At 47.0% G+C, this 11,877-nt stretch overlaps 1 protein-coding gene across 1 annotated transcript; it reads right to left on the reverse strand.

Moving 5' to 3' along the window:
* Positions 1-1,151: 1,151 nt before the first annotated feature.
* On the reverse strand, positions 1,152-3,344 carry LOC125550389 (Glycolipid transfer protein (GLTP) family protein). Its single transcript, XM_048713378.2, has 4 exons — positions 2,610-3,344; positions 1,993-2,165; positions 1,632-1,777; positions 1,152-1,440 (listed from the first exon to the last, which is right to left on the reverse strand). The coding sequence occupies exons 1-4, from the start codon at positions 2,868-2,870 to the stop codon at positions 1,334-1,336; spliced, it is 687 nt and encodes a 228-aa protein (XP_048569335.1). The 5' UTR covers positions 2,871-3,344; the 3' UTR covers positions 1,152-1,333.
* Positions 3,345-11,877: the final 8,533 nt, after the last annotated feature.

The following is an 11,877-nucleotide window of genomic DNA, read 5'->3' on the forward strand; positions in this document are numbered from 1 at the left end:
ACACCTGTAGAGCACCTTTATAATCACCCATTTACGTTGTGACGTTTGGTAGCACACAAAGTGTTCCTCCGGGAAACGGGAGTTGCATAATCTCATAGTTATAGGAACATGTATAAGTCATGAATAAAGCAATAGCAACATACTAAACGATCGGGTGCTAAGCTAATGGAATGGGTCATGTCAATCAGATCATTCACTTAATGATGTGATCCCGTTAATCAAATAACAACTCCTTGTTCATGGTTAGGAAACATAACCATCTTTGATTAACGAACTAGTCAAGTAGAGGCATACTAGTGACACTCTGTTTGTCTATGTATTCACACATGTATTATGTTTCCGGTTAATACAATTCTAGCATGAACAATGAACATTTATCATGATATTAAGGAAATAAATAATAACTTTATTATTGCCTCTAGGGCATATTTCCTTCAGTAAGATAGTGTCAACTATCCACCACATGAAAAATCTTCACCGAGCCAACCCTTGTTTGTGTATCTCTAACTCTACTTGTTTACTTTCACTTGCATGCATTTACTTTCCGCTGCTTATACTCTAGCAGAATTATATTGGCATGTATTTACTGTTTTCGTTCCCTATCCTCTAGCAAAATTGCATGTGTAAGGTGCTTGATAGAATATTAGAAAAACCTAAAGTTGACAAAGAAACTAAAATTTAAGAAATTGTCTATTTTTGGCTCACTAGTCTATTCACCCCCTCTCTAAACATACTAATCGATTAGAATGGTATTCAAGCCTTGGTCTCCTTAGCAAGGTGCTCCTTTAATGAACATTCGTAAGTTGACCTTTTGCTTTGACTTAACCGCCTTGGAGAGTACGCCGTCTTCTAGTATGAAGAATCTTCTTTGTAGAGTTCTTTCTTTTGGAATACTTCTCGATGAAAATTCACAACCCAGCTCCTACTATGACTGGTTGTTTTTGCTATGGACTATGGCATCAAAAGCTTTTTAATTGAAATTCATATTGGTTTTCATTCCCAACTTCTTTTTTTGTTCTTGCGTTTTGACAACCCCGCTAAACAATTAGGCTCTTGTTTGCTCTTGTACAAGTACAAGACAACCATAACATGGATGCACAATTGTTACCAAAAACTACTCTTCTTCAGGAAGCATAAGAACAGCATGATCATACTAGAACCGCCTCTTCGTTTAGAATTAGATTTTTGATATAATCGTACAGTACAAGAGACAGTGCGAAGGGGGAGCATTCACCGCCCCACCAAGGCTAGAAAGCTACGAGAGAAAAACAATAAAACAATGACATCATTAGCAGCTCGTGAGGAGAGCTGCAAGCATGATCCTCGATTCAGTTCACCAATCTAGGACAATGTTCCTGGAGAGGAACAGGTTATCGATGTATTCTATAATGGGACTAGATGCATCAATGTATCTCCTCATCTCCTTCTGCACAGAGCAATCTGCAAGCACACAGAGACAGAATTTCATTATTGGTCTACTAATAATATCCCTAGACAAGTCAAGCTACTTGACAGAATTTCGTTATTGGTCTATCAATCAACATATCATCTGATGAAAGCATCAAGTATCACTGAATATAAGTTGAGGTAGGTATCCTCTGATGGTGATGGATGTCAAATCATTTGCTTACCAGTTTCGTTCAACCTCATTATCAACTGCTCTCTGCTGGGGAGAGTGTACATCCCGGCACCAACCGCCTTTCGGATCGCCCAGCTATGGAACGGGGCGCAAACCTGGCCGTAGGCCGTCGTCGCAGCATCATACAACGAGCCGCCCCTGAAAAATCAGACGCCAGAGAGTGTGTAAGCTGTCGTCCGTCCGTATGTTGGCGGAATCAACGATGATTTTATTAGCAACAAACTGATGATGAACCACCATTGATTGCTGCACAAAACATTTACATTTGCTGCTGCTGCCAGCGGAGGAGAGCAAGCTGACAAATTTGTGCTCTGCTGGAACGAATGAATGAGTGAGTGAGCGGAGAAACGTACTCGGTTGCGAGGAACTGCTCGAAGAGGGCCTTGATGAGGCCGAGGCCGAGCCGGACCCGGCGCAGGTTCCGGGAATGGCTGCCCTGCTTCTTGACGGAGTCGTTCTCCACGTCCTTGTCCAGGATGTCGTTGAGCGTGGCGTACTCCTTTGATGCCCCGATGAGGTCGTTCACCTGGACGGTTCACCCGAGCAAGTTGGGTCACATTTCTTTCTTTCTTTCTGCTACAGGTCGTGGTCGTGACCGAACAAAAGGAGAATACAAACGATCGCCGATCGCATTTCTTTCTTGCAGACAATCTTGTTGGGGAACCCTAAAAGCTTCCCCAAGTTTGTGCGGTTACTTTCTAATCGCAATGAGAACAATTGTATGAAGAATATTCGAACAATTGCGAGCGACGCTGCAGAGATGCCATGGCAGGACGGGAGTACAATTTTTTACCAAAGTCAAACACAAAACAGAGCTTTGTTTCTTGGAAACGAAGCAGGTAATGCGATTTTTCTATCTGATCGCCATGCGGAATCTCGAGACGACTTCATCTCCAAGAATAACAGATCGATCGGAGGGGCTCCGAATTACCGAGGGGGGGAAACAGGGGAGATCGGTTTGGGTTTTTACCTTGGTGACGTACTCGCTCTCGGCGAACTTGAAGGCGATGCCGAGGGAGCTGAAGAGGACGGAGACGAGGGCGCAGGTGTCGCCGAAGGGGGCGAGGCGGAGCTCCCCGCCGTCGGCCTCCATCCCGCGCGCCAGCTCCTCGAAGGCCTCGGCCACGGCCGTGAGCGGCTGCTCCATGCCCTGCCGCGCGGCCACCACGGCCGCCGCCGCGTCGCACATCTCCTCGGACTGCGCCGGCCTCTGCCCCCTGAACGCCATCATATCGTCGGCCGAGCGATCAACCAACCAACCAACCGCCCCTCCTCCCCCCTCGCTCGCTCTCGCCGGTGGCGCGCGGAGGCCGTTGCTCCTCCCCCTCCTCCTACTCCTCCTCGCCGCCCCTCGTTCTCCCCCCCCCCCCCCCCCTCTCTCTCTCTCTCCTCGGCACCGAAGGCGCGGCCCAACAACCGTTCAACGGATGGTGGTGGTGGCACGGGCGGAGGACACGCAGGCACGCACGAGGCAGAATGGGCTCACGGAAAATATAGTGCCTCCGGGGAGAGGAGGATGCCGTCTATGTATAGGGGGGGGCTGGGGTGGGGTGCCGCTGCCGCCGGGAATCTGCTGCGGGGGGGAGCAGGATCGGAGGAGAGGGATTTGGAGAGGAAGTGCGAGGCGAAATCGGGGTCCTCTTTTTTGCCCTACTATATATGCATCGTCCAGGATTTTCGTGAGGGGGCGCCCAGGTGGAGTCCTAAACTGAAACCAGACGGGAGAGACTGGTCGTGGTCGGTCCGTTGATTGGCGTGTTGGGGGAGTAGAAAAGCGGTGGGAACTCGGACGCGGTGGTGTTTTCCCTCGTACTCACGTCAACGCCGATATTTTTCTTCTGCGGTGGGCGGCTACGAACAGGGAGATCAAATCGAATCAAAAGGGGGAAATGTACAGATACAGTGCGGAAGAAGTTGTATTTACGAACTCGTAGTTTAGGTCTTTAGGAGACGGACTACTCATACTTTATGATGATTATTATCATGAGACCGGTGAGTTTGATTGTGATAAAATAGAAATTCACCTTGGGCAGAGTTCTGGACAGGGATGCAGATAGAGGAACAAAACCCAAGGGGAATTACATGATATTTGCAAGGGCGCTGCTATGCGTCGACCGGAAGATCAGCCGCCTCGCAAGCCGTTGAATCCAACGAGTTGAGCGATCGAGTGTCATCTTTTATCATTGCAACACAAGTTAAAATGATTTTGAAATGTTAAAAAAATCCCAACAAAAATTTGATGTGTTCATAGTCACATTCAAATGCTACATGCATATTTTCATGTAAAAAGGTTAAGCATTTTGGCCTGCGAAAAAAAAACAAATTAAACACATGTTACACCCAGATTTGCTTTTTAACAACGGAACATTGTTACTGTTTCGCATGAAAATTGTAGAGCATGCTTGCGGCACTAACAAGAACATCTAAAACATTCAGATTTTTTTTAAAGAAAAATACTACTTTTTTGATTTTGCTGTTCATACGGAAGCAAATGCACCCGAGAGCCAAAACGCCGGAGTCCGTTTTTGACCGGAAATCTAATTCAGCTCCCACGTGCATGACACTCCTCAGACTTTAAGCAATTTGGGAGGAACACTTCTTTTACTGCCCGATCTTCGTGCGCGGATCTTAACACGAAGTTGGTGACACGTCAGTATTTTTAGTCGTTCGCCAGGACGTCCTCTCGGTGCTAACGGTTTTCAGACTCTTCTCCTCATCGACCTGCACTTCCTCCCCACTTGATCCTCATTCTTCCACCACCTCATTCAGTTCCCACACTGCTGCATCGTTGTAGGCTCCGCACCCTACCGTCGTGCGCCACCACTGCACAACCCTTGGCGATGTGCCCCCGCACCACCACCGGCGACACGACCCGCTCCATCCCCGTCGACGCTCCTCCCCAAGGTAGACGGTGACGGGCTCGAGCGCATGGAGGCGCCGCCCTCGATGATGCGCTCCCCTCCAACAGGGTGACGCGCCTCCTCAAGGTCAACGACGGCGGAGGTGGCACAATGCTCGAGTTGAGTTGACGGTTGGGGGGATCCTCACGCACAGGCACACTGTGTCATGACCTCGTCTCCTGTCCTGCACCAACAGGGCATAGCCACACGCCTCCAGCCGCATGTCGGCGTGCTGGTTGCATGTGTGCAAGTAACACCACCTCAGAGAGCAGCGCGCCGCGGCCGTCACGCTCCTGACCGGGAACCGACACCTCATAGACCATGATGGTCACACCGTTGCGAGGGGTGCTCTGAGTGTTCGTAGGAGCTCGAGGCGATAGCGTCGCCACCCAACCCCCTGATACTGCTGATTTGGAAAGGGAAGGAGACCTGGAGGAGCTCGTGATGTGCGCCCATGTTGCAATTGTTGGGGAACGTAGCAGAATTTTAAAATTTTCTACGCATCACCAAGATCAATCTATGGAGTCATCTAGCAACGAGGGAGAGGGGAGTGCATCTACATACCCTTGTATATCGCGAGCGGAAGCATTCAAGAGAACGGGGTTGATGGAGTCGTACTCGTCGTGATCCAAATCACCGATGACCAAGCGCCGAACGGACGGCACCTCCGCGTTCAACACACGTACGGTTGGGAAGACGTCTCCTCCTTCTTGATCCAGCAAGGGGAAGGAGAGGTTGATAGAGATCCGGCAGCACGACAGCGTGATGGTGGAAGCAGCGGTGATCTTGGCAGGGCTTCGCCAAGCTCCAACGAGAGAGAGAGAGAGGTGTTACGAGGGGAGAGGGAGGTGCCAAGGGCTTGGGTGCGGCTGCCCTCCCTCCTCCCAACTATATATAGGACCCCTAGGGGGGCGCCGGCCCTAGGAGATCCAATCTCCAAGGGGGGCGGCGGGCAAGGGGGACTTGCCCCCCCAAGTCAGGTGGGGTGTCCCCCACCCCTAGGGTTTCCAACCCTAGGCGCAGGGGGAGGCCCATGGGGGGCGCACCAGCCCACCAGGGGCTGGTTCCCCTCCCAGTTCATCCCATGGGGCCCTCCGGGATAGGTGGCCCCACCCAGTGGACCCCCGGGACCCTTCCGGTGGTCCCGGTACAATACCGATTAACCCTGAAACTTTCCCGACGGCCGAAACTGGACTTCCTATATATAAATCTTCATCTCCGGACCATTATGGAACTCTTCGTGACATCCGGGATCTCATCCGGGACTCCGAACAACTTTTGGGTTACCGCATACTAATATCTCTACAACCCTAGCGTCACCGAACCTTAAGTGTGTAGACCCTACGGGTTCGGGAGACACGCAGACATGACCGAGACGACTCTCCGGTCAATAACCAACAGCGGGATCTAGATACCCATGTTGGCTCCCACATGTTCCACGATGATCTCATCGGATGAACCATGATGTCGAGGATTCAATCAATCCCGTATTCGATTCCCTTTGTCAATCAGTATGTTACTTGCCTGAGATTCGATCGCTGGTATCCCAATACCTCGTTCAATCTCGTTACCGGCAAGTCACTTTACTCGTACCGTAATGCATGATCTTGTGACCGAACACTTGGTCACATTTGAGCTCATTATGATGATGCATTACCGAGTGGGCCCAGAGATACCTCTCCGTCATACGGAGTGACAAATTCCAGTCTCGATCCGTGTCAACCCAACAGATACTTTCGGGGATACCTGTAGTATACCTTTATAGTCACCCAGTTACGTTGTGACGTTTGGTACACCCAAAGCACTCCTACGGTATCCGAGAGTTACACGATCTCATGGTCTAAGGAAATGATACTTGACATTGGAAAAGCTCTAGCAAACGAACTACACGATCTTGTGATATGCTTAGGATTGGGTCTTGTCCATCACATTATTCTCCTAATGATGTGATCCCGTTATCAATGACATCCAATGTCCATAGTCAGGAAACCATGACTATCTGTTGATCAACGAGCTAGTTAACTAGAGGCTCACAAGGGACATGTTATGGTCTATGTATTCACACATGTATTATGATTTCCGGATAACACAATTATAGCATGAATAATAGACAATTATCATGAACAAGGAAATATAATAATAATCATTTTATTATTGCCTCTAGGGCATATTTCCAACAGTCTCCCACTTGCACTAGAGTCAATAATCTAGTTACATTGTGATGAATCGAACACCCATAAAGTTCTGGTGTTGATCATGTTTTGCTCGCGGAAGAGGTTTAGTCAACGGATCTGCGACATTTAGATCCGTATGTACTTTGCAAATATCTATGTCTCCATCCTGAACATTTTTACGAATGGAGTTGAAGCGACGCTTGATGTGCCTGGTCTTCTTGTGAAACCTGGGCTCCTTGGCAAGGGCAATAGCTCCAGTGTTATCACAGAAGAGAGTGATTGGCCCCGACGCATTGGGTATGACTCCTAGGTCGGTGATGAACTCCTTCATCCAGAGTGCTTCATGCGCTGCCTCCGAGGCTGCCATGTACTCCGCTTCACATGTAGATCCCGCCACGACGCTTTGCTTGCAACTGCACCAGCTTACTGCCCCACCATTCAAAATATACACGTATCCGGTTTGTGACTTAGAGTCATCCAGATCTGTGTCGAAGCTAGCGTCGACGTAACCCTTTACGACGAGCTCCTCGTCACCTCCATATACGAGAAACATATCCTTAGTCCTTTTCAGGTACTTCAGGATGTTCTTGACCGTTGTCCAGTGTTCCATGCCGAGATTACTTTGGTACCTTCCTACCAAACTTACGGCAAGGTTTACATCGGGTCTGGTACACAGCATGGCATACATGATAGACCCTATGGCTGAGGCATAGGGGACGACACTCATCTTTTCTCTATCTTCTGCCGTGGTCGGACATTGAGCTGAGCTCAATTTCACACCTTGCAACACAGGCAAGAACCCCTTCTTGGACTGATCCATATTGAACTTCTTCAATATCTTATCAAGGTATGTGCTTTGTGAAAGACCTATGAGGCGTCTCAATCTATCTCTATAGATCTTGATGCCTAATTTGTAAGCAGCTTCTCCAAGGTCCTTCATTGAAAAACACTTATTCAAGTAGGCCTTAATACTGTCCAAAAGTTCTATATCATTTCCCATCAAAAGTATGTCATCCACATATAATATGAGAAATGCTACAGAGCAACCACTCACTTTCTTGTAAACGCAGGCTTCTCCATAAGTCTGCATAAACCCAAACGCTTTGATCATTTCATTAAAGCGAATGTTCCAACTCCGAGATGCTTGCACCAGCCCATAGATGGAGCGCTGGAGCTTGCATACCTTGTTAGCATTCTTAGGATTGACAAAACCTTCCGGCTGCATCATATACAATTCTTCCTTAAGAAAGCCATTAAGGAATGCCGTTTTGACGTCCATTTGCCATATCTCATAATCATGGTATGCGGCAATTGCTAACATGATTCGGACGGACTTCAGCTTCGCTACGGGTGAGAAGATCTCATCGTAGTCAACCCCTTGAACCTGTTGATAATCCTTAGCGACAAGTCGAGCCTTATAGATGGTAACATTACCATCCGCGTCCGTCTTCTTCTTAAAGATCCATTTATTCTCTATTGCTCGTCGATCATCGGGCAAGTCTGCCAAAGTCCATACTTTGTTTTCATACATGGATCCTATCTCGGATTGCATGGCTTCAAGCCATTTGTTGGAATCTGGGCCCGCCATTGCTTCTTCATAGTTCGATGGTTCACCGTTGTCTAACAACACGATTTCCAGGACAGGGTTGCCATACCATTCTGGTGTGGAACGTGTCCTTGTGGACCTTCGAAGTTCAGTAGCAACTTGATCCGAAGTACCTTGATCATTATCATTAACTTCCTCTCTAGTCGGTGCAGGCACCACATGAACATCTTCCTGAGCTGCGCTACTTTCCGGTTCAAGAGGCAGTACTTCATCGAGTTCTACTTTCCTCCCACTTACTTCTCTCGAGAGAAACTCTTTCTCCAGAAAGGACCCGTTCTTGGCAACAAAAATCTTGCCTTCAGATCTGAGGTAGAAGGTATACCCAATGGTTTCCTTAGGGTATCCTATGAAGACGCACTTTTTCGACTTGGGTTCGAGCTTTTCAGGTTGAAGTTTCTTGACATAAGCATCGCATCCCCAAACTTTTAGAAATGACAGCTTAGGTTTCTTCCCAAACCATAATTCATACGGTGTCGTCTCAACGGATTTAGACGGTGCCCTATTTAAAGTGAATGTAGCTGTCTCTAGAGCGTATCCCCAAAATGATAGCGGTAAATCAGTGAGTGACATCATAGATCGCACCATATCCAATAGAGTGCGATTACGACGTTCGGACACACCGTTACGCTGAGGTGTTCCAGGCGGCGTAAGTTGTGAAACGATTCCACATTTCCTTAAGTGCGTACCAAATTCGTGACTTAAATATTCTCCCCCACGATCTGATCGTAAGAATTTTATCTTTCGATCACATTGATTCTCTACCTCATTCTGAAATTCCTTGAACTTTTCAAAGGTCTCAGACTTGTGTTTCATCAAATAGACATACCCATATCCACTTAAGTCATCAGTGAGAGTGAGAACATAACGATAGCCACCGTGAGCCTCAACGCTCATTGGACCGCACACATCAGTATGTATAATTTCCAATAAGTTGGTTGCTCGCTCCATTGTTCCGGAGAACGGAGTCTTGGTCATTTTACCCATGAGGCATGGTTTGCACGTGTCAAATGATTCGAAATCAAGAGACTCCAAAAGTCCATCTGTATGGAGCTTCTTCATGCGTTTGACACCGATGTGACCAAGGCGGCAGTGCCACAGATATGTGGGATTATCATTATCAATCTTACATCTTTTGGTATTCACACTATGAATATGTGTAACATCACGTTCGAGATTCATTAAGAATAAACCATTGACCAACGGGGCATGACCATAAAACTTATCTCTCATATAAATAGAACAACCATTATTCTCGGATTTAAATGAGTAGCCATCTCGTATTAAACGAGATCCAGATACAATGTTCATGCTCAAAGCTGGCACTAAATAACAATTATTGAGGTTTAAAACTAATCCCGTAGGTAAATGTAGAGGTAGCGTGCCGACGGCGATCACATCGACCTTGGAACCATTCCCGACGCACATCGTCACCTCGTCCTTCGCCAGTCTCCGCTTATTCCGCAGCTCCTGTTTTGAGTTACAAATATGAGCAACCGCACCGGTATCAAATACACAGGAGCTACTACGAGTACTGGTAAGGTACACATCAATTACATGTATATCACATATACCTTTAGTGTTGTCGGCCTTCTTGTCTGCTAAGTATTTGGGGCAGTTCCGCTTCCAGTGTCCCTTTCCCTTGCAATAAAAGCACTCAGTCTCAGGTTTGGGTCCATTCTTTGACTTCTTCCCGGCAACTGGTTTACCGGCCGCGGCAACTCCCTTGCCGTCCTTCTTGAAGTTCTTCTTACCCTTGCCTTTCTTGAAACTAGTGGTTTTATTGACCATCAACACTTGATGTTCCTTTTTGATTTCCACCTCCGCTAATTTCAGCATTGAAAATACTTCAGGAATAGTTTTCACCATCCCCTGCATATTGTAGTTCATCACAAAGCTCTTGTAGCTAGGTGGGAGCGACTGAAGGATTCTGTCAATGACCGCCTCGTCCGGGAGGTTAATGTCCCGCTGGGACAAGCGGTTGTGCAACCCAGACATTTTGAGTATGTGCTCACTGACAGAACTATTTTCCTCCATCTTACAACTGTAGAACTTGTTGGAGACTTCATATCTCTCGACCCGAGCATGAGCTTGGAAAACCATTTTCAGCTCTTCAAACATCTCATATGCTCCGTGTTGCTCAAAATGTTTTTGGAGCCCCGGTTCTAAGCTGTAAAGCATGCCGCACTGAACCAGGGAGTAATCATCAGCACGCGACTGCCAAGCGTTCATAACGTCTTGGTTCTCTGGGATGGGTGCTTGACCTAGCGGTGCTTCTAGGACATATGCTTTCTTGGCAGCTATGAGGATGATCCTCAGGTTCCGAACCCAGTCCGTATAGTTGTTGCCATCATCTTTCAGCTTGGTTTTCTCTAGGAACGCGTTGAAGTTGAGGTTGACATGAGCGTTGGCCATTTGATCTACAAGACATTTTGCAAAGGTTTTTAGACTAAGTTCATGATAATTAAGTTCATCTAATCAAATTATTTAATGAACTCCCACTCAGACAGACATCCTCTTGTCATCTAAGTGATACATGATCCGAGTTAACTAGGCCGTGGCCGATCATCACGTGAGACGGACTAGTCATCATCGGTGAACATCTTCATGTTGATCGTATCTTCTATATGACTCATGTTCGACCTTTCGGTCTTCCATATTCCGAGGCCATGTCTGTACATGCTAGGCTCGTCAAGTCAACCTAAGTGTATTGCGTGTGTAAATCTGGCTTACACCCGTTGTATTCGAATGTTAGAATCTATCACACCCGATCATCACGTGGTGCTTAGAAACAACGAACCTTCGCAACGGTGCATAGTTAGGGGGAACACTTCCTTGAAATTATTGTGAGGGATCATCTTATTTAAGCTACCGTCGTTCTAAGCAAATAAGATGTAAAACATGATAAACATCACATGCAATCAAATAGGGACATGATATGGCCAATATCATTTTGCTCCTTTTGATCTCCATCTTCGGGGCGCCATGATCATCGTCGTCACCGGCATGACACCATGATATCCATCATCATGATCTCCATCATCGTGTCTTCATGAAGTTGTCTCGTCAGCTATTACTTCTACTACTATGGCTAATGGTTAGCGATAAAGTAAAGTAATTACATGACGTATAAGTTGACACGCAGGTCATAAATAAATTAAGACAACTCCCATGGCTCCTGCCGGTTGTCATACTCATCGACATGCAATTCATGATTCCTATTACAAGAACATGATCAATCTCATACATCACATATATCATTCATCACATCCTTTTGCCCATATCACATCACACGGCATATGCTGCAAAAACAAGTTAGACGTCCTCTAATTGTTGTTGCAAGTTTTTACGTGGCTGCTATAGGTTTCTAGCAAGAACGTTTCTTACCTACGCCAAAACCACAACGTGATATGCCAATTTCTATTTACCCTTCATAAGGACCCTTTTCATCGAATCCGATCCGACTAAAGTGGGAGAGACAGATACCCGCTAGCCATCTTATGCAACTAGTGCATGTCAGTCGGTGGAACCAGTCTCACGTAAGCGTATGTGTAAGGTCGG

The sequence above is a fragment of the Triticum urartu genome, chromosome 4A (genome assembly GCF_056163025.1).
Source record: "Triticum urartu cultivar PI428250 chromosome 4A, HENAU_Tu73, whole genome shotgun sequence".
Lineage (NCBI taxonomy): Eukaryota > Viridiplantae > Streptophyta > Magnoliopsida > Poales > Poaceae > Triticum > Triticum urartu.